The 24120-nt window shown below is 43.8% G+C and overlaps 1 protein-coding gene across 4 annotated transcripts in view; it reads right to left on the bottom strand.

Annotated features, from left to right (window-relative positions):
- The window catches only part of LOC138472257 (alkaline phosphatase, tissue-nonspecific isozyme-like), a 472404-nt gene that overhangs the window by 85335 nt on the left and 362949 nt on the right, over nucleotides 1-24120 (bottom strand). For all 4 annotated transcript variants that reach the window (XM_069610359.1, XM_069610357.1, XM_069610360.1 and 1 more), the window contains exon 8: nucleotides 14781-14850. In XM_069610359.1, the coding sequence (XP_069466460.1) occupies nucleotides 14781-14850 (70 nt within the window). The remainder of the gene's footprint in view (nucleotides 1-14780; nucleotides 14851-24120) is intronic.

Genomic DNA, 24120 nt, shown 5'->3' with positions numbered 1-24120 from the left:
GATTTAAGTTAGGCGTTTTTCCACCCTGCATTAACAGTTTAATAAACAGCCTTGAACTGTGATCACTTGTGTCTGGCTTTACTCTTCCCACCATGCGTTCCTTACACTTGGGTGTGTCAGATACATTCTGGGGAGAAACCTTGTGACTTTTGGGCACAAGGCCCACCTTTTCTTAGGGAATGGACAGCTGGAGCTAGGGAATAACATTTGTGATTTGGTTCCATCTTACTACATCACTTGATTTACATATGTTGCTCATTTGTTCAGAAACCTCTGGGTATTAAGCGCGTTATAAATAACCTATCATATCATTTAAGTAATTGAATGCATTTTAAGAACCTATGGTGACTGTATGTATGTTTATAATTCAGTGTTGTGCAATATTATCACCTGCTTGTTTAATTTTCTGACTGTGTGTTGAAGGCCTAGAGTAAATATTCTATTTTTATACATTCCCGTCTGAATTGAATTATTGTGTGCTTCACTATGTGGACTAATTGTAGACCTCTGACCCCATTCACACTCTCCTGAGAATAGCCTTGACGTCTCTCCATTACTACATTGATTGGGTTTTGGAAAACCTCTCAGAGTTTCCCTTGTTGGTCACTATAACACCCTAGTTATAGTGAACAGGGGAACTTTGAGAGGTTTGCCAGGCCAGATTCTAGAAATCCATCCTAATAATGTAAAGGGGCCTTTAAACATGCTTGGTTTGGCAGGTGACTTCACCTTGCTACCAGAATCTATGGACCAATGGACTTGCATCTCTTTTGATGCAGAGAGGAAAGTAAAAGGACCGAGACCCTTACCTGTTGGGAGAGAGACAGCCCTTGGGAGGAAACGAGCCACAACAGAAGCTCAGCATGCACACAGCGGAAGCCGGCACTTTGGTGCAGACACAGTCCAGCCTTAGAGCAGGACCGCGTTCCATACATGTTGGATGGAGGAATCCCAGAGCCCACGGAATGCTGCAGAGTCCAGGAAGGCGCAGAGCAAAAGCCACCTCAATCTCAGAAGGAGACCAAACCACTGTAGACGCGGCACACTAGCATGCACGAATCACAATGCTGGAACAAAGCACCAATGAGAGAGAGAACAGTTGACCCAAGAAGCACAGCTCTGACATTACCAGACCAGTCCCCTCACCCGACGAACGCTGTGGAAAATCTAGTACGCGGTTAGGACAGCAGAGCTCTGAGGCACTCGATGAGGGGGTGAGGACAATACAATGCAGGCTAAAGAGCCCAACAGCGCATATGGGGCAACCGGGGACCCAAGAGAAATCTAAACACCAGAAGGGATGAATCTGAAACAGATCCCGCAAGGGGGTACTAAATACCTAAGTGAAACATAACACCCAGAAGGGGTGAACCGGAAAAAAAGACACTGCAAGGGGTTTCGAGAGACCTCAGAAAATAAGAAATACTCTGGAGAGGTGAGCCTGAACCTAAGGCCCCATAAGTGAACAAGAGTGACCAGAGAACCAATAGGACTGAAGGACCTCAGAGAGCCCAGTTTGTGCTGCGAACTCAAGCCACTCACAAAAGGTGGACCCACTAAAATTACCAGTAAAATCAGAAGTTCCATGTTGGACCAAGACAGTCCATTGCTTCAAAGGAGTTGATATGCCTTGGAGGGGCGAACGAGACATTAGCTAGAACAGTGAATGATCCAGAAGTTCAGGTGTTGCATTTAGGAATTAATTTTCCCAGCTAAGCAAGACATTTGAAGGGGCCAGGAGGTCCCTTTTGCATAGAAAGCCAAAACACTTTTTTTTTACTGTGCAAGCAAGCCTGAAAGTCCATGCAGAGACTTTGAGAGACATTTGGGAGGGGGCCATGCACCAACCAGCACAAGCTAACAGAAAAGGGGGAGTAAAGAACACTTCTGTAGGCAAAGTTATGTTTTTATTATTAGTGGCTGGGACAGTTCATCGGGTAACAGAGGTTTGGACAGAGGACAAGGTTTATTTGCCTAAGAGATCCTGACGTGCACCCTTTTGTTATTTTCTAGGATATGGAAACTTCATCATAGAATCAGGGATAGTGGAGGCATTTTCTTTAATAAAATAATCTTAGGATCATTGAAAACATGTCTTGTCCGTCTTCTATGTCTGACTAACCACATAACTTACAAAGAAATTACAGATTCAAGAGAAGTATGATCTATGAGCTTTAGTCAACGTTTGGGCATAGGAGTTAAAGCTTTTTCCTTGGTTTCCCTGGCAAATAATATTTTGTGTTTGTGTCTGTGCTATGTTTATGGATCATCTTTGCAGCCTGATCCATCAGGGATGGGCTGGCATCTTTGAGCATTGAGGCTGCAGTTCTGGGCGTCAGGTTTTTGCGTAGCAGCCATAGATATGTATAATGATTGGCAGTACAGCACATGCCATTTGCCAGTCTGTCTCTGCTTAGTATCTTCCTTGGTGACCGGACAGGGTGTGGTTACACTATAGTTGGCAGCGGTAGCAACCCATTCCAAGAGGTCTGTCCCTTTTTATCTCGATTTTCTTGCAGGTTTCTGCTGATGGATTTTCTGGAATAAATATGGAAAGTTTATACTTCCTCTCCTGTCATATCTCATCATAGGATTATGAAAGGTGTTAGTAAAAGGGGGAGATGTGTCACAACTCTCCACAACAATACTCTAGTTCTGTCAACTACCTACTGGTCACAAAGGTTTGTTCCAAATCCTGAAAAAAGCTAGGATATGTGTGTGGTACTTTTTGGCCTACAAGTGGTCATTTCCTTTTAGTACTCTACCTACCCGCCAGTTGCATTACAGAGGTAAAGCAATGGCTTCCAGTAAGCGTCACCCATATTCAATGCGTTTATGATGCTCCAAGTCTAACAGTTTAATAGAGATCAATGGTTCATTCTGAGGAAAGAATACATTTTCAACAGAGAGCATCTTTTACTTGATTCTTTGAAGGAATAATGGGTAGAACTCTTCACACTCATAAAGGAATGCTGAATTTCACTGAACCCTTGACTGGTATGTATCTTGGACATAGGCTTAGGGCTGGCTGTTACCATAGACAGGCAAGGAATACCCAGTCTGCTCATAAGGCCCTCCAACTCCAGATTAAAGCAGACCAAAAAAATTTAAAAAGGGGCACATGCCTGGTGCCTGTTCCTTTAGCAAAGACAGCCCCCATAGGGCCTACAAGAAGGGAGAGCACCAGAGCGCCTGATGGGCTGTTTTTGTGTGGGCCTGTGGGGAGAGCTAGGCTGTTAGTAGGCATCCTCTCCCTGCTCCCCCCACACACATTTTTCACTTCATAGCGAAATAGTGAAACCTAGACTGCACTTGTGGCCTTGAATGCGGTTCAGTCGACCACCATTCCTAAATCCTGGTTATTCGTCCGACTGCATAAAACATAATTGATATAAGGTTCTTAGTCCTGAATGTCCACTGTTGAGATTTTGCTAGCCGTCCTCAAACCTGTAGTAGCTGGCAAGGTGGCTCACTATCACAAACTGCTTTTCATTACTTCTTTGCATAAACTGAGTAGATCCTAGGGGCACTTTTATGATAGAATGTGTGGCGTTCTAATGCAAATTTGGCCAATAACACTGGTAAAAACAACCAGCTCTGTAGTGCATCAACTCAATCTAGTTTACATTGTCCCACTAACTGGTTGACATTATCCATAGGGACTGGTCCTTCGGGCATTGCCCTATAGACCAGTCTGAGGTGGGAGGATTGGAGCTGCTGCAGTTCCTATGCAGACTGCAACACTTCTGCCCGAGTCACTGCCTGAAGTGGAGGAACAGAAAGTGCACTAGTCTACAATTGATGCCATTGGCTCTCACTGTGAAGATGGATTTATTTACAGAACCAGCCCTGTAGGAATGTTCTGAGAGGCCACCTTAGTTGAACAACAGGGTAATTGACACTTCAGTCCATTACTCTAACCAAGAAGCAAAGCAATCTTCAGCGGATAAGGGAGTGATGTAATAGTACTATTAACCACACATAGAGCGCTCAATAAGTCAATCAACACAGGAGTGTCTTACATTAAGTAAGAAAGAGGATACACTGTATCCCCCCAGCACTCAACATAAGGTGGGGTGTGCTGGCTCACTAAAATCAATGTAAAGGGGGTGTAAATCCCACTTCACCTCTTGGGAACAGTAGGTAACCCAAGAAATAACAGAATTAAAAGGAAGCCACAATATTTATGATGCTGTGTGCTCATATAGCACATTGCAATCAGTCCAAAGTTATAGGAAACTATAACTCCAATCACACTCTATGGAGAAGGTCACACATAAAAAGAGTATGATATGATATGATATGATATGGCATTTGTAACGCGCCTATACACAGGTGTTTCAAGGCGCGACGAGGCAGGGAGGGGAGGAACAAGGGGAGACAGACAACGATCCTACTAGGCCAGGTGTCATTCAGATCGCGCAAGTGCAGGGGTGTGGAAGGGGGAAAAGTGCAAGGGGAGGGGGGAAGTGCAGTACAAGGTAGGTGGCGTAAAGTAATAAATAAATAGGGCCAGCTGGTGGCAAGTGCAAGGTAAGTGCAGAACAAGTGCTGGAAGGGGGGGGGCTGTAGGGATACAGAGACAGTCCCGCAGTGCAGAGGGGTTCCAGGGCATCAGTGCAAGTGGAGAGTGACTGGGCCCAGGACCGAGGCTGTTAAGAGTGGTCCAGTTGCAGAATCAGTGCAGTTTCAGTGAAGAATATTAGATGTTCAGCAGGGGAGAGGGAGGGAGAAAGCAGAAGCAAAGAGGAAGGTTTTGAGGTGCTTCCGGAACCGGAGATGGTTCTCCTCAAGTTTCAGGGAGGCAGGAAGGCTGTTCTAGAGGGAGGCCCCTGCCGCGGAGAGAGATCTACCCCCAGCTCGTAGTAAAAGACTAGGTGGGGGGGGGAGATTCCCATTCACCTAGGGAGAAGGTAAAATAATTACCAAGGCCATGCAAAAAGTTCTGGGTTTGACACAGGTCACGAAGATTGATCATAAAGATGAAAATCTTACCCAACACCTCTGCCTCAAGGTCTTCTTGCGAAAGCGTTTGACTACTCCAACTTCTTTTCCACCTGTTTAGCATAGGTTGCTGACATTTTTGTACGGCAAGCTACCAGGCCTTGGCCCATGAGTCGCTGTCATCCCTTGGAGGGCAACTGGTGCACACGCGGTGCATTTTCATCCAAGTGAACTTAGTATTGCACCATGGGCAACATTTAAAAGGAGTAATCTCCATTGGGACGGCTAGGAATGGCCGGCGCAAGTTGAACGGGTGCATGTAAACTTGCAATGGGGGTTGGAGGCATTCTCTACATTTTCTGTAACTTTGAGAAATGTTAGCCCTCCCCCACTCTTCCTACAGCATCGGCTTTTTGACGTGTCGCACCTTTCAATGTTCCTCTGAAAAGCTGTCTATCTATTCTCAGTGCTCAGCTGCAGATTTCTGGGAGCTTAGGTCTCGGTAGGCCGAAGCGGTTGTTCGATGATGGGGACGCCACGTTTGCCATTCAACTTTAATGGCTGAAAAACCAATCCAAGGACGTCAATCTGTGAAGGATCATGGGTACCTGTACATGTACAGTAGGGATAGCTTTAAAGGTACTCTGTTGACGACCCTTTTTCAAATTTGAAAAGAAAATATGTAATATTCTGCGCCAACCACTAGATGGGAATCTTTGCAAAGCACAAGCTACATAAATATTTTTATAGAAACTTGATTGGACATTCCCTTTATATTGGACTGTATTACTGTGTTCTTTGAGTCACACATGGATTGCATTCATACTCCTCTTAAAACCATCACCTCCCTTCGGCCCACATTACCGCAAAAGGCAAAGGAGGCGTATCCATTAACTGTGCCTCTGTTACCTTTATTATTGTGTTGGCTCTTGGGTTATAGAAATGTGAGGCCTGAGTATTTTTGCCCCTATACAGCCTTATATTCCTGAGAGTATAAGGATGTGAAGTAGGACCCAATTCGTCACTCTCCTCACCGAGCACCGGTCTACCAGGTAACAAGGAAGTCCTCCGGGTCCCGTGCCACATGAACAGATCTAGGAAGCAAAGAAAGCTTCCTGCAGCTGCGCACAACAGCTGGAGCACTCCTAACTCACTGCCCATGGTGCCACATGTGGCCTGAATGTGCGAGGAATGCGTGAAGTGCCCCTACACAAATTCAGAGGTGCAGTTTCCCAGCCTGTTTGCAGAAGCAAAACACCCACGGCATTGCATGATCCATTGGACGTGCGTGTTGGGGAACAGAAACCACGTTTCCCTTTGACAGTTTAAGCCAGCCCAGGAGTGCTCCCTCTGCTGCAGAAAGAGGGAGTACTCAGTGTTTACACTGGGCTGGCTCAGGTCCTGCATAATGGGCTAGGATACTGCCGGGTCAGCGCTGCCTTGCCCATTATAGAGGAGCGCTCACTAAGAGATTGCACTAGGAGTTCACAGTAGCAGGACGTGCAAGGTCCAGGCTGCTTTGGATGTCAAATGTCAGCTACATGCCACAATTGTTCAGAACCCAAGGGGGATGACCTTGGAGATGGAGATACAGGGCTCTAAACTTGTTACCAGGTCAAAGGAGGGAGGAACTGTGGAAGGTGTCCCTGTCAGTAAAAGATCAGAGCCTCACCTTATGGTAGATGGCTTGGGGAATGCTTATCCCAGCAGCAGTCTCTCAGTGTACTTCTGCAGCCTCCCGTGCACGGGATTCCTGGCATAAATGATCAACTAATGGAATCACTCTCGATAGTATCCTGTTATATGAAATCCCAGTCCACCCATCAGGGACTAACCAACCTATCTAGGTGGCGTGACTGAGCAGCTAGGCTTAGGAAGTGTGAGAATGGTGACGAGTTCTGTTAAGTACACTCAGAGCACTCTAAATACAAACTAGGTAGAATGTATGAAGATACAATATATGTAGGCATTAGACTAACCCTTAACAATGAAAACCACAGGTTAGTAACAAACTAAAACAATCACTACTATTCTATGCACATTCACTATGGTTTGCTCTGCTAAGAGAACAGACTTCATTTTAGTTTTTGAATACTATAGAATAGTACAGCAAGCAAATAAAACAAACCATGTGCGCAAGCATCAGCTAGAGAGTTAATATGTTAAAAATAAAGGAGTTGGAAACACCATGCAAAGGCTTGTAAATGAAGGACCTACACCTCAAAAGTCCTTCCCCCAGCTAGAAAAGATGGGGCCTAGTGCCCTAGTGTCACAAATCCCAGTGTAGTTCCCTTCAGAAGGCTATACGTCTTAAGAGTCTCCACAAGAGTTGGCAAAGCCAAGAGGCAGTCTGTTAGTGTCTCAAAGCTAGATTACAATTGAAGACCTCTTCTTAGCAGACCCCCTTCTCCCAATCCACAAACTAATGGGAGGATCCATGACCAGATCAGCACCACTTAAGGTCGCGCAGGGGGAGCTAGGTTAAAACCTTTACACTTGTTAAACCCTATGAAGGTGGGGGGTGGAACAGGTAGGTTCTCCCACACTTTGTACTCCTATCGACTGAGGGACCACTGTAGAAGTCTCTGGAATTGCTGGGTCCCTTTTCTCATACCATTGTTCCAGAGAAGGAGGTCTAGGAGTCTTGGATGCAGAGGTCACTTTACTAGGGTATTATGTGGTCCTATGTGCTGATGGATTGCTTCTGGACACTTTTACTAGACTGAAGAAATACCACTCCAGCCGCAACCTCAGAGGACTTCCAGGTCACAGTGCAAGTGGCGATCAGTAATAGCGACTCCAAAAAAATGGTGGCAGTCAATCCTGGTGAGGGAAACAACAACAAAAACTAGTCCTGCAAGGCCCCTCTTCAGGGTGGTGAGCTGCAACTTCAGGGACATTCTTTGTGTTGCATAAACTGAGGATCTGCTGAGGCCCAAGACTCAACTCAGAACGATCACGGGTGCAGCATGGTAGGTCAAAATGAAGCTGGTCAGCCCACAGAATGGTTCCGGGAGGCTTCCAGTAGCAGTATCCTCAAGCAGGGGTCATGCTGGGTGTTCCTGCTGGTCCAAGGGTGGAAGCACAGATTAAGACCAAGAGATTCGCAAAGGAGCAGGACTTTGCCGGGACAAGTGAAGAAAGTGCTGACTGGCTGGCTTCTCAACAATGTGTTCTGTGTCTTCAGCAGGATCCTCCTCTTTGCAGGGGTGTTGGCCCCAACGACGATCTGAAGAATGGCTAAAGGAGTCCAACCTTTTATCCAGAAATCACAAAGGAGTCCCCCAAAACCCACCAACGGTAAGGATCTGCACCATTCAAACTGGAATGGGCTGTGCAATCCTGGACAGCTTCTAGCCATCACATCTGCCTGACGACAGACACTTTGTCATGGATGAGGACTGGGATGAGAAAGTCCCCACCATCATACCCAGCCACGCACACACGGACAGACCGCCACTTTGCCTGGGAAAGAAGGAGCATCTCCCAGGAAAGGGCTTTCCTGACTGACATGGTAACCCCAACCTTTTGAGCGCAGGGAGAAAGCTAAACAACAAGATGGACGAGAGTCAGGCAAAAATCCAGTGGCATGGCCATTTTGAAGTATATGGTATTCTATATGGCATTAAGTGGTAAAATACAAAAGTGCACAAGGAGGCAAAACGAAAATGGTCGAATAGTATTTACTGCCCCCAGTCCATACTAGATACGTAAGTAACCAAAAGAGTTACGAATAAAGCTACGAGTATGACATGTCACAAAAGGTGATACGTTCTGGGTTAAAACAGAGAATTTTACTAAGGATAACAGAGTTCTCTGGTACTGATAGCAATAGGGACTGATCAGTGCTACCAAAGCAGATGAGTTTAGCAAAGTCAGTGAAGTAAAAAGACTACACTGGCCTCCAAAAGTCAACAGGTTCAGAACCGTCGGAAAAGGTGGGGTGTCCCATTGATGTCTATGGAGAGAATGCAGCAAAAAGAAAATCTTCCATAAAAGCCGACACAAAGGTCAATTAGTTATGAACCAGTAGGAACGTTACCACATGGTTAATTATTGCACAGAAGTTCACTGGTGTTGTGCACCCAGCAATGCTCAACTACACTCTGTTAGCTAATATCAAATAACGGATTTTCGATAGAGATCTGTGACTGAAGCCATTTGCCTGGGAATCAGGTTAGAATATGCACTTTTGGGGTTTACGCACCTTTATTCACAACCATAGTGAAATTGACAAGGTTTGTTGAAACGTCTCTCTGGGGCATTTTGTTTTGTCCGATTGCAGCAGGGTATTATAACTGCCACAGAGCAAAGGTACGATGCATTAAGTCTTACACTGCGTGAATTTAACAGTAAAAACCCAAGTTACTAAGCCATTTACAAGCAGTTCATATACAATCTACAATTGTACTTTATAAGACTGAGCCCATAGTGATAATGTTATAATTTCATATTGCACTTCAAAAAAGCATTAATTGGTATTGTGGATCAATGCTTTTATTGACATTCTACTATCAGTACTTGAGTCTCCTATCCTGAGATCATATTCTCTTTGTAAGGAATGCATGTGCAATTTTGCGCTTTTGGAAAGATAGGGAAATGGCCTTGAAAGTTCTAACATTCAAGAAAAAGTCAAAGATCCTTCTGCCTGCCTCCCTTACTCTTTTCCTGCTGCTTTCCTATCAGTCTGTGAGCCTCATGGGCTCTGCTGGACACACTGTAGTTAATGCAGGTTGGGTTACGCCCCCCCCCTCCACTTGGCATCGTCCAATGCTCCCGGCTGTAGGGAGCGATCACTTTCAGCATCCGACTTCCCGAAGCAAAGCTTAACTACCATAGCTGGCTATTTGGTGCACCAAACACGTATTTGCTAATGTGGCGAAACCCACAATACAGACATTAATCATTTTCATGAGTAGGCAGAGAACGCAGTTAATTGCTTTGAACCTATTGTGATTCCATACTTGGGGCAATGCTTGATCATTCCAGCAGTGCCCCAGCATAAGGACGGAGAACATAGGAAGCCTTTATGATTTCACGAGGAACACTTCGTGCCAAAGAGGCCCTTAGGCTTGTAAAAAGTTCATGAATGACCCGCAAATTGCTAGAATGAGGACTGTAGTGCACAGTCAGAGACCATGGCAATACATGCTTTTGTAATTGAAACAAAGGCTTTGTAGGGAGACCAGATGGGAACTAATGCTTCCGGCAATTCATGTGAATTACTTGAAACCACTCAAGATGCTGATCTCAAAAGACTGCTTTATGGCGCTGGCAGAAGTTTTCAGATAAGGTAGCAGCAGCAGTGAAGACTTATTTAGGCTACAGTAGAATTGTGCCAGCTTAAATTCAATAGCTTGGATGAGTACTCCAACCTCTGACAAACCCACCCGGGCATCATGCCAGCACCGCATAACAAACTCAATCAAGGTGATTTTTGAAAGTGCACCCATTGTGCTCACCAGAACTCCCATCCACTGATTGCTTTTCTAGCCCCAAAAAGCATTTAGAGGAGTTCGATTGTGATAGATTTGCATGAATGAGGAAACAATTTATGGATCCTGCAGCTAGAAAAGTAGGGTTTTAGATATGCTAGAAGAGTGGTCTGCAACCTTTGGCTTGACAGATGTTTTGGATTACAATTCCCATCAGCTCTTGCAAGTATAGTCAATAGTGCAGCCTCATGGGAGTCGTAGTGCAAAATATCTAGAGACAGAGGCTACATGCTAGGTCCCTGCGCTAGATTGAGAAATTAAGGACACAGTGAAAAGGAGGGTTACATTAAATCCTTATAAAGCTTTATGTTTCGGGGACTCCAAAAATCCAAATGAACAGATGTTTAAATCAGGATGTGCATTAGCATCTATATAGTTACATTTGCATTCCCTTAGCACACTTCGAGCAACTCCCCTCCCAAAATGTGCCACTCTGTCGTGGGGTTCACAAATGACCATGATTCAGTCCTGCTGCACGTACCCCAATTAGCCTATTGATTGGTAGTTCGCTGGACAAAGCATTGCTTTCAAAGAGGGGAAATCTGTACTCAGTAAAAGCACCACTGCCCGAACCCGACATTTATTGAGTCTCGCAACTGGCCCTGACAGATCCATCTAGTAAGGACTACAGCCTCTATGAGGCTATATGATTGGTGAACTTTAATTACACATTTAAAAAAAAAGCTGTTGGTTGGTACCTTGACTTCCACCTTGACTTCCAAAGTATCTGAGTAAAGTCTGGTCAATCCTGAGCTGTCCCGATAACATCTGGGATGTGAAGGACTTCAGAAAGGCTAGTTAAGTGATTGCATATGGTTTAAATATGCTTTGTGCCATAGGCCATAGACACTGATTAAGAGCCGTTACAATATATGTTCTTTTGTGTGTTGGCCAAGTTTTACACACCGCGAATGGGAAATTGAAAATTGTTTTTAAAAATGTTTTTTGTTTTTGTCGCATTGCAGTAGGACATTATATGAATGTCTCACTGAAAAAGAAAAGGAGGGCAACAGGGCAGGGCTGCATCTAAACCAATAACTTAAAAATGACTGTAGCAGACACACAAAGAGCTCAGTAGTAGCGAAGACACTCGGGCCAGAAGAATTTCCAATATACCAAAAATGGAGAAAAGGATAATAGCCTGTTTGTCTTCGTTGCCCTACACCTAAGACATGAAGGACATCTGGGCATAACGACTTGGCTGAATATCTACGACAGTCGTGGTTAACGTGGCCAGGCAAAACATTTCAAGAGAATAGTGTCCACTCTTCTGGTGATACAATTATTAATACGCTACAGGATTGTTTGCCTTTGGTCCACGATAAGGTGTTACCCATAGACCGTTAGTGTGAAGAAGTAGAAGATATGATTCTGTCATTAGCAGCTCTTCCAGTGCTTTAGTAGATTGGGATCCTTCTAAAATAGCAGGCAACTCCACATTGACTAAGATCGGCCCAACGTAGATGCCAACCCTACACCCAACAACCTGACATTGGTTTACCATAGAAATGAACCCTATATTGACAATCAGTTTAACGTACAAAGCAGCCCCAATGAACATACAGGATTGGTTAAAGGTACACGGTTAGACAATACAAACTAACATTGAAGAACGGGTTGGCTGCATAATACGTGGCAGTTATTTGTGAAGGGTAAAGACGAAGACCAGATTCTACAGTGTGTCTTATTTGATCGAAAGAAGAAGTTTCATTGTCTTGTTCATCTGTGCTCCGACTGCTTTTCATTATAATTCATTTTAAAATACTTTATGGTTAAAAAATAATGTACCGGCGTAAACCACTGAAACCTGGCTTGACATACTGGTACAAAACGTTTTATTGCAGGGTTTTGAAACCAATAACAGCATTTTGTTTGAAGTGGCTTTTAGGTGCGATAGGAGCGCCATCTCTGGCTTCAGTAGCGCAGAGCGAAGGTCACAACGTGGCAATGGGTTATAAAAATGGTCAACCATTGATTTAGGTGATCCAGTCCACTTTGTTGCCATTGGTCGCCAAAATGGCAGACGTTTGGCTATAAAACATCACTCTCAAGGCGTTGATGATCCGATCGGTATCACTGTTGTGATCGTTATGAGCCAAACCTCAGTGCTGTGGCCAGATGTAATCTTTTACCTCAAAACCTTCTGGTGTCATTAGGCCACGTGTGTCTATATAGAAAGAAAAACAAATCATTGACAAATCCCGAAATGCCTCTCTTCCCATTTATATTGAACCACTTTGGCATGTGCATAATGTTGATTGTGTGAGGCGCATATTGCTAGATATAGGTAAAGAGGCGCTCTCCAGGACAGAAGAAACTGGACCCGTTGTCTCATTAATAGATGGGCCAAGCAATACTTTATAATACCAATGATGATGGTGAAGGGATTCTGTTGGGGAGATTGTCCACAACACTCTGGTGATGGATGTGAAACCATCCAACCAAATGGCAAAACAGGGTTCCAACCAAAAGGTAGAGCAGACCGCACTATAATGGTAGCTTGTGGTAGTGCGGTCAGGCTTAACTCCAGGGAGGGAGGAAGGCGAGTAGTAAAGGACGGTTATTCCACATATAGTTACTCCTACAGAATACACTACACGGGTAGGATGCAATATACACACATTCTAATACAATCACCACAGGATATCCATCAGATCAAACAAGTGCATGTAGTTTAACAGAACTCACACTGTATTTAGAGCATATGCTCAGTGTAGACCAAACTAACTCCCAAACTAAATGTTTTGCCCAGTAAATGTGTACCCCAAGACTAAGGAATGGGAAGAAAGGGGGAACCCACTGGATCAGATCCCAATATGCCATGCACAAACGAGTCAGAATGAATTCCTATAACTCTAGCGCACAGCTGCAAATGATTCAAATTCACATCATACATTGAATACAGCATCTAGAGGGGACACGTACAATTTAGATTGGACTCCTGGTACCAGACTCACTAGGTCTTATTACACTCCTAGAAAATACACTGTTAACACACAGTGTTACGATGCAACAGCATTTTCAGGAGGCAGAAGTGTAAAAGCAGGTCTTTGATAATCAAGAGTATATGCTAAAATTCCAGACCTTTGGCTGAAAAGGACAAGGACAGATGCACATTCCTTTAAAGCAAATCATTTTTTATAAGGTGCTTGTTGGGAGGAGAAACGCATACAGGACAGGCCAAGGACGTCATTTAAGGGTCGCCAGAGGTCACAACTGCGACCTCTGAGGTCTCCCTTGCTACACTTGGGGTCACCCTTGCTATCCCTTAAAAAAAAAAATAGCCAGCACCATGTGGCTCTTTACTTCTGGAGTGGTTAGCTTTCTTGTTCGGGCATCTTAAAAAAAAAAGAACAGGGGTGCCACAAGTCTAACACTTTCAGCACTGACCCTAAATAATAAAGAATAGGAATACCAAATAATGTGTCTTTCTGGAATTCTATACAATAATTGCTAGACTCTTTAAAGGTTCATTTAAGGCACACTTCAGGGGGTGAGTCACTGGTTTAGTCTGTTCTTAAACACCTCAATTCAGCCTTTCATCCTTCTGAGGCTAATAAATGAGTACCAACACAAGTCGGGTGATATTGGGTGTATATTTTTTCTATATAAAGCGCTTATGCGTAGGTGCTATATAATAACACATTATCATTTGGCCATGGACGTCTGCTTGCATTCACAGTAATTTGGTAATATGGGTCTATATACACTGATCCTAACAATACATATGGCGATCCATTCTTGTATGAAATGTACATCACATTATAGTGATATCGCAACCATATTTTTCGTGGTGTACTTAGGAACAATGCTATGCAATGCCACTTCCTGTTTTGCCAAGGGGTGAAAGGTAGTGTTCCATCGCTTCGCGCGAAATCACTTCGGGGTGGGGTCAAATTACATCACTTCCTGTGATGTCATCAGAGGTCAAGGGTCATGTGATGTCACTTCCGCTACCCCAGGCATTTTGGTGAAATTACATCCCTGGGACAGGCCTGGGCAGTTTAAATAAACTATTGTGGAAGCAGGAGCACAATGGATTAGTGTGAAGAGATCACATTCGCACAAGTTCACTACGACTTGTAACAAGGTAAATGAAGCCTCAACCATCTACAGAACTCAGGGGATAGTTTCACAAAAAATAAAAATAAAATGCATTTGAAAAGCATGGCTTCCACATCAGGAGTGTGTGCAAGGAAGTCTAAGGCTGTTTAGGGGCCGGGGGTCTGTCTGAGGGAATATTCCAGAAATGGTTCATACTGGTTCCCAGTGGAAGGTGAAACAATTGCAACATTACCTGCCGCTCAACCAACCCCCCTTCAATAATATCCCTTTACGTACCCAGGAGGTAGTCCACATCTTGCTCTCTGATGGCCATGAGCTGCTTGCGGTTCCAGACATACTGTGCAGTCTGAGGAGAAAATAAAAAAACAAAACAACAAGAGAGTCACGCAGTGCTTTAAGCGGGAATACATAATTGCGGTGGGGCCGTCTCCAACAAGAGGGCATAGCCTCAATGTTGGGCATGCCCTAAATAGTGATGAGCATGGTGGACGAGGGGAGCCACCTGACCCAGACAATACATCATGAGAATCTGCAAAGGTGTATTTTGGGTCACTCAGCATGGCTTCAGATTACATTGTTTGGAGCCAATCTGCATGTTGTAAACCAATTTCTCTGGGATTAGTAAATTACTAATACGCGCACTCAGTATATAAAAAATTCAATCAGAGAGTAAATGACCCCCATTCTTTAAACAAGTCACCTCTGAGAAAGGGGAGGGGACGAATAGCACCAATGTGGCTGCCTGGTAATTTGCATAAAATCAAGTTGAAAACATCAGAATGATCACAAAATATTTCTTTTTTTATAGTGCAGTGGTTAATTAATAAAAACCTTAAACACATATCGTACATAGAAGCTAAATAAATAATTAGTTACAATACAGTACAAATTCAAGAAAACAAAAGAAAAAACAAAAAAATACAATTTCGTTCATAGCACCAAATTTCTAAGAACATTACAATAAAAAACCTACTACAAAATTTCATATTGGAAATATATCGTACAACAAGGGATAGTCTCTCAGCACATTTCATTATTCAAAGTCTATTCCAGTATTTGTAATGCCTCTTTCCAAATAAAAAACGCAGAGGCAGTTATAGCAGTCGATTCTGCACAGTATATAGAGTTCCAAAATTGATCTGACTTAATAGATTCCATTCTAGAGACCGCGGCTGCAAACCCTTTATTATAGGTATTGAAGAATTTGACACAGCCCCTCAGAATGTGCTGAACCCATTCAATAGAAAGACTACACAGTTGACACAATCTTTCCTCATGCAGAATCCATAACCAACACCCTATGTACTCCCTGGTAAGTAGAATGTTAAATCTCAAATAAATAATGAATCGTTTCTACTGCACACTGCCAGACTTAAGTAAATATGTACGCATGTGATTAAAACAGAAGCCTTGAGAAGATAATATTGCATAATTTTTCTTGTTGTGTAAATAGCAGAGATTAGCGTTAGTGTCCCATACATTGGTCTTATTGTTCAGTTTCTTGTTTTCTGCATTGGGACAATCTGTCAGCTGTCCAACGTAAGCCCAATATTAAACAAGTGTTTCGTGGCAATATCCTGCAGTTCCACAAGGAGAAGGCTGGTATGAGGTTGGTGATACTGCTTAGCAATGAGACCCAACAGGAGGTTGGCATGTAAATGAGAATAATACAGAGATAGAACAAATTTGAATACGTGGAACAGCAAACACGCTCTGAGAGATGGGAGGCCACATTCTAGCCTTAGCGCTTCAACAGGTAGTGAGGTAGGTACACCTACAATTGGGCACAGAATGTTGCCCTCCAAAATCTCCAGCGATTTCATTCTCGACTCAGAAAGGGTAGTGATGCCATAAAGAATACCTGGGACAATACTAGTCCTATACATAGTAATTAAACCTGTGTTAAAACCACCCTTATTATAAACTTTAATACCAGCCATTTCCTTAGAACATTGGGCATAATAAAATCTCCATGCAATGCTTGTTTAGGATGTGACTTAATAAGGGCCCTGAGATAGATGTAACTCCCTACTACCTCAACGAAAGGGGCTTTTCCTCCTGGAGCCAGAGCTCATTATTACGATCTTCGTTTTGTTAATGTTAATTTTTAGTTTATTATCTTTAGTATACATGAATAGAGCATCAATAGAGCTTTGGAGACCAATTGGGGTATGGTCCAGCAGTACAGTGGCTTCAGTGTACCAATGCCATGCAACTGGATCACAGCCCAATTTAGGTGGAAAGTTCTGCACTGCTTCAATTGCCCGAGCTAGGTCAGAGGTGTACAGGTTATAAAGGAGGGGTGCAAGAGCACATCCCTGTTTCAATCCACAATTTGTAGATGTCGATTGGGTTACCTGGCCTTCCTGGCTCGTGCGCATCATGACTGATGAGATACAACAATCTGGCATTGATACCCCAAGTATATAATTTCCCTCAGAGACTGGAGCGAGGAACTGAATCGGTTGCCTTGCTAAAGTCGACAAATAGAGATACAGTTTCTTATCCTTAGGATGCACTGCCTCCGACATTATGCTATGCAAGGGACAAATATTCAATGTGCTAGCATGTTCCTTTCTAAAAAAACAGTGTGTAGTTGGTGCAGAGGCCCCTTTTCCTCGGCCCATTTATTTAACCTCTTCAATAGCAGCATAGCAAAGATTGTTAGGCTGCTGTTCACCATAGCCAAAAGCCTATAATGATCAGGATTGTTTGCATCTCCCTTCTTAAATATAGGGGTTAGTATGGACATCTGCCAGCTACTAGGAATCAGGCCTGTAATCATAATAAATTGATAAAGCTGCTCCAGGGTAGCAGCCCAGAACTGCGGGTTGAGCACAACCAATGGGGTCCATACTGCTATGAATTCAATTAGAAAATTGCTTGAATGGTGAGTTATTTAATAAGTGTACCAAAGAGGTATCACTAAACCAATTAATTTAGGCTACTGCAGACTCAGAAAGCAATCAAGGTAGTCTCAAGTTAAAAACAGTAAACATATTTATTTTGCAAACAGACACCATAGACAATGTATAAATAACTAAAGAAAAATGGATAAATTTATCTATTGGTTAAACAGTTGAACATTGAAAACGTCTGAGACCTGTCAATGAAATGAAGAATATAGAATAATCCAATTTTGGTAATCCAAAAAAACGTATGTATTGGTTGAATACAAGCCAAATCTAAGAGTGTTGGCTCAGTTTTAGGCCGTCACTTAGTTTTTGCAGTTTTTGTTTGTTTTCTTGCAATTCTTGAAGTAAGACCACTATTTCTGTTTTTGCGTTTTCAATGTTCAACTCTTTAACCAACAGATAAATTCATCCATTTTTCTTTAGTTATTTATACATTGTCTACGGTGTCTGTTTGCAAAATAAATATGTTTACTGTTTTTAACTTGAGACTACCCTGATTGCTTTCTGAGTCTGCAGTAGCCTAAATTAATTGGTTTAGTGATACCTCTTTGGTACACTTATTAAATAACTCACCATTCACACAATTTTCTAATTGAATTCATAGAAGTATGGACCCCATTGGTTGTGCTTAGTTTACAGTCCCTCTCCATTACTGCTTCTGGGACACTTCCCCCTCTCTTTGGGTCAGAACTGCGGGTTGGCCTTGATTACTGCATTTGCTACTCCATTGGGGCCGGGGACCCTGGAGTTCTCAAGTCCCTTAATAATAGTTAATATACCATCAATATCAAACTCAATCTCCTCGGCAGAAATAGTGGGTCATACCTCAACAGCAGCGACCTACTCGCGGACATCATGGTACAAAGCTCTTATTGCTACTGTCCACTCCACCTCAGAGATAGAATTATCTTTCTGAGAGGAGTGGGCCGCCGAGTGACACCTAATCATAGTCCACAATCTTTTGTTATTGTTACCTCATAAAAAGCTTAAAAAGCAACATCAAGTTACTATTGATAACCAAAGATGTATGTGTCTTGAGCCAATTCTTATATCAAAGCTTAAGTCCATCTTAATCAATACTCTGGCCCCGGCGACACTCCCGTTTTTTATTTTGGATGCAGGCATCAAAAGGTCCATTGTCTTGCGCTTATAACATAATTAAGGCCAAGATGTATACCCAATTCCTCAATAAATATCCCAGAATTCCACCTGTGCTGCTCTAACCATGCCAGCAAGATAGATTCCATGTCAGTAATGCATTTAGTTAGCCTCTTCACATTCCGCTTAGACCAAATTATACGATTACCTTGAGTGTTAGTTGATACCTTCTGATCAATGTTTTTCATGCTGCTGGGAAAATCTATGACCAAAGACCATCTTAAAATAGCATGATCGCTGAGATTAGTGTGCTGCAGCGTCAGCTCACTACAACTCGAACAAGTTTTCTTGTCAAGAAGGACATAGTCGAAGCATGAAGAAGCCTGCCCATTGGTCCAAGTTGTACCAAGCACATTAGTCAAATGCCCCTTTGTATTTAGGCAGGACAGGTCACATGAACCAATTAGTCTTCCACATTTAGCACTTCTGTTTGTTTTCCGCCCATAGTGCCATAAAAATTATCAACCTCAAATTCACCAGTGAGAGCCGGCTGGGTGTAGAGAGTGGGGGTGTTAAAGTCCCCTAGTAACATCATGTTCCCACTCAGACACGGCTCCAGTCAGGATGTAAATAGTGCTTCCACAATGCCAGAGATACCATTATAGCCTATATCTGTGAGGTGCTCATATATTAACTATCAATATTTGTGTTCTGAGACATTTAGGATCACAAATACCCGCCGAGAGAACGTAGGGGGATATGGGGCTAGAGACAAAAATCTTTAGGTTAGATTGTACCTGAGCACCAATGGCCAGACCTTTCATCGGTCGACCACGAGGTTTACTAATAGCAAAAGTACAAAGGACTTGGTATCCATCTATGTTAAACTCTTTGGTTAGCCAAGTTTCTTGCAGTATGCCAATATTGCTACTAGTAATTTAACAATAGCCCTATGGATGATGTAAAAAGGAACAGAAACCTCTGGTATTCCAACATAAGAAATCAAAGCATGATTTAGAGTGACGATGTCAGTTTTTCCTGGCACCCAGTCTATCACGTATCCAGGGGACCACCACCTTTTGCCCTGACACTGTTACCCTAATTTTTCCCAATGAAGCACGAAGGCTAGACCTTTCTGTCATCAGGCTATTGGGGGAGGCCGAGTGGCCAAAGTTGTTCTGCGAGACGCTACCTCTAGAAAAGTCTGTTGGTGTAGAAATGAGTTTCCTACAAACTGGAAGTTCATAACCCAATATATTAAGATCAGAAAAGCAAGTACTCAAGAGAGCCACAATCACTGGGAAGATAAATTCTATAAGGGCCCAGTTAGTTGGGCTGCCCGCAGTGGCCAGCTCTATATGTAGTATATCTTTTGTAGTAACACCACTCACGACAAGGAATTTGATGCCATAAATCAAGAAGGAAATGGGGATTAAGAAAAGGCCTTTCTGCTCTACGATTAAGCTCTTCCAGTTTAACCCACCATTTGCTATGAGAGGTAGTAAAGTATTAGGATAAATGGGCAGATTATGGGGTAATGAGGGTAAAGGCAATGAGTTTACCAAACCCAAAATATTGACTCTCTCCTGGCCATAAATACCAGATGTGTGTATATTAATATGCTCGCTAGGATTATTATTGAATTCCGGCAGAGCTCCCTGATTAGGTAGCAAATGTCTGACAATAATTCAAGCATGAAACCCCTCTGGGCGCTAATGTACACTGGCCTCCTGGCTCATTTAATCATGCAATTTGTCACGTACCTCAACCGAACAATAAAATGTCAGCAAAGCACAAGACATACAAACTCATTTGGACAGGTCAGTTTAAAGATATGAGACTTAGGCAGAGAATGGTTCATTTCCCTAAAGGCTTCTAAGAGCTTGCAAATCAATCACTCATCCCCCTTGTGAGTCCCCCGCTCAAACCTTTTTTCAGAATAAGAACCTAAGAACACACACATAGGAGAAAAGTCACAGGGAGGATAGCTCAGGGGCAACATACTCGCCTTGGAAGCATGACGACACAAAGCACAACAGGTTCGATTCCCAGGTCCGCGCTTAGAAACCTCTGGGTATTAAGAGCGTTATAAATAACCTATCATATCATATCATAGGCCGATTGTGGATGGCCTGCCTCTGGAGCCGTTCTTGGTGATTGCTGGAGCTTTGCCCAAGCTAGTTCCAGCCTACTTAAAGCCATGGGTTCCGGAAATGAGGAGGCAGAGGGTTTGGGGAGCGCGCTTCCACAGAATACATGCTGTAACCTTGGGAGTGTAGGCCAAGAGCAAAGGCAATACGTTTTGAACATTGTATGTCAAGTGCAGCCTCAACTTCCCCAATAAGTGTAATGCCATGATTAAAGGACCACAAGATACTATCATTGCATTATTTAAAATAAAATGGGTACACACTTCAAACAAAAACAAAAACGAACAAAACAGCTTTGTTCAAGCCTCAAACATCTTACACACTAACGCCAAAGGCAAATAATTGTAAGTAAAATACACACAACGTGCACTGTTCCGAAAATCATTAAGCCAGAAACAGGCAAAATGAAGGACACCAACGGTCTTGGCTCCACCGGGTTTCTTAAGAAGCACCTACGAGCCAACAAGATTGCATGTATGTACTTCCTTTGTCCTCCTCAGAAATCCTTGCTAAAAGGCTAAAAGGAGTGCATTCTGGATATTGCAGTCCCGCTTAAACCCTTTCAAATCCCGGAAATGCACATATTCCAAAATGGAGCCATTAAGATGGTTTTTCAGAACCTAAACTGGGGAAGAGCCCCGAGAAGCCAACTCGAAGGGGCAACCAATGTACTCTCAATGTAGCTGAGCAGTTGGGCTTTGACTCCGCTCAGGAGGGGACAGGTTTCGTGTGAAGTACAGTTAAGAAGAGGAACATCTGTTGAGGAACTGAGGTCCACACAGGGGAGTATACAACCATACTATGCGTTGACACAGTCAGTCAGTAAAGTGAACACTCTACTGATAAGTAAACCCATTATGAAAAACACCTAAACCAAAGTTTCTTAATACCAAAATGGGTTGCCCACCTCTTTAAATTACAACAGAGTCAAAAGTCAAACACTGTTGAAGGCTACATTGGGGGCAACACTACAGATAAAAAAAGATACAAGGTCACCAAAAATAGTAAGTGAAATCCGTCATACGCTTTCGCAGTAGTGGAATACACAGCTTTAGAAATGCATTAACAATCACTAGTAGATGCTAAAATTCCAGCCATTGGCCTAAAATGCACTGAACCCAAACACAGGAAAAGCATCATGGGGCTGGTAGGTACGCCCAAATATACATTGCAGGGAGTTACAGGCGAGTAAATGTACTTCTAGAAATAAAGGAGTGGCAAAGTCATCGTTTTTGGCATGTAGTAAGTGGGTCATAGGGGTTACACTGCTCTAGTGTACATGGTTTACAGCCCTGGTAAACAGAACTTAAAGGTGTGTTGTAACATGGTTGGTGCCATGGTCGATGGTTGTTAAGTGTGTTAGGTCAGAATTTTAGAGGGCTCTGCAGTCTCATTTTATGGGACCCCCTACATTTTTTGCTCCCTCCCCCTCTTCATTTTTTGAGTTGTCTAATGTATTTTGGTAGTAAGAGCGACTTTGGCTTATGTCCACCTCTGACTACATCCCTTTTTACCCAACTTAAGGTAACCCATAAGGTGCCCAATCCCAGGGGTGCCTTTCAGACACCTCATTATTGCCCTAGAATGATTTTATGGTACGATATTGTTTATTTATATAGCGCCTATACACAGGCAAGTGTTTCAAAGCGCTCAAGGAGGGTGGGAACATGGGGAAAAAACAAACAGTCGCTAGGAGCCCTTGAAATTCTGAGATGATAATAGTCTGCACAGGCAGAGTAAGTGCGTGAAAAATACTTTTAACAGTTTGGGACACGGCAAATAGGGCTGACAGCGATTCTGCAGTTTTAACAGTGCAATCAAGGGGTGAAGACATGGGAGACAGAGACGACCTTCAGGCACGGTGCGTACGGATCGAGCAACTGCACAGAGGGTCACATGAAGGGGGAGGATCAAGTGCACCCGGTCGGTTGAGACTGGGGTAAGTGCAGAGAGGGAGCCACTTTCTTGGGTTAGTTTCTCAAGTGCATTGAGTGTGGGGAGTAGGGCCCTGAGGCAAGTGCGAGAGAGGACTGGCGCGGGTGCCAGGGACCAGTGAGTTTCTGAGGTACACCCAGTGGCCAGTCAACATGCTGTAAGGAAGAGGAGGGAGGGAAGGAAAAACAGAGAATTGGTTTAGCAGGGTGGAGGGAGAGAGAAAAGTCTTGAGGAGTTTCTGGAATTTGAGGAGATCCGGCTCAAGACGGAGGGCAGCAGGGACGCTATTCCAGGGGGAGGCACCTGCTGAGAATAATGATCTCCCTCCAAATCTCTGCTTGGAGAACCGGCTCACTTGTGGAAGGTTGGAGGTAGATGAGCAGAAGGCTCGTGAGGCACAGTATTTAGGTAGGCAGCGTTGCAGGTTGGTAGGTCCCATGCCGTAGAAAGTCTTGTGGACAATTGAAAGGGTCTTGAATTTGATCCTTGCAGCCACTGGGAGCAAGTGAAGGGATTTCAGCACCGGAGGGATGCAGTTCCTGGGCTTGAGCCCAAGGATAAGTCTTGCGGTTCTGTTCTGGAGGAGTTGGAGAGGGCACAGGGCAGAAGAAGGGAGGTTGAGGAAGAGGCTGTTGCAATAGTCCACCCTGGAGAGAACCAGGGCTCTGGAGACAGTGAGCGCCTGGGGGAAAGTGAGGAAAGGTAGAGTACCTCTGAGAAGGTGAAGCTGGTAGTTGTACTTTTTAGAGATGTCTGAAATGTGAAAGAAGGAGTGAGTGCAATCAAAGATGACCCCAAGGTTTCTTGTTTCTAGGTGGGTGCAGGGGTCCACGGCCAAGGGAGGCCGGCCAGAGTGAAAGTGGGAAAGCGGGAGCAGGGGTACTAACATGAACAATCTCAGTCTTAGTGGCGTTGAGGCAGAGGTTGTTTGCAGCACACCAAGACTGAATAGTGGACAGACAGTCGGGTATGAGCGAGGAGGAGGAGACAACTGAGGGAAGCCTGAAAGATAGTTGTGTGTCGTCCGCGTAGCACTTGAAGTTAGAGGTGAAAGTGGCAATCACACGTGCCAGGGCAGCCATATAGACGTTGAAGAACCAGATGGATAGATTAGAACCCTGGGAAACACCACAGGTTCAGAAAGTGATAGTCGAGTGAAAGGCTTTGAGTTCCACCTGGGATAGGCGGTCGAAGAGGAATGAGGTTAACCATGCCATAACCTGATCTGTGATTCCCAAGGGGTCACGGAGACGTGTGTTCAGGATGTCGTGGTTAACTGTGTCGAAGGCAGAGGATAGGTCAAGGAGAGAGGCTAGAGGGGGTGTTAGTGTCAAGATTTGAGAGCAGGTCCTTATGGGTTTTCAGAAGAGCAGTTTCCGTGCCTCTGGATGCTCTAAAGCCAGATTGATGGTCGTGGAAGAAACCAATAGATTCAGTGTGGAGACGCAGCTGAGAGATAGCCAGTTTCTCCAGGAGTTTGCCCAAGAAAGGAGTGGTGGAGATAGGGTGGTAGTTTGC

Source organism: Ambystoma mexicanum, chromosome 8 (genome assembly GCF_040938575.1).
Source record: "Ambystoma mexicanum isolate Mex_15411 chromosome 8, UKY_AmexF1_1, whole genome shotgun sequence".
Classification (NCBI taxonomy): Eukaryota; Metazoa; Chordata; class Amphibia; order Caudata; family Ambystomatidae; genus Ambystoma; species Ambystoma mexicanum.
This window is presented reverse-complemented; position numbering and strand designations above follow the sequence as displayed.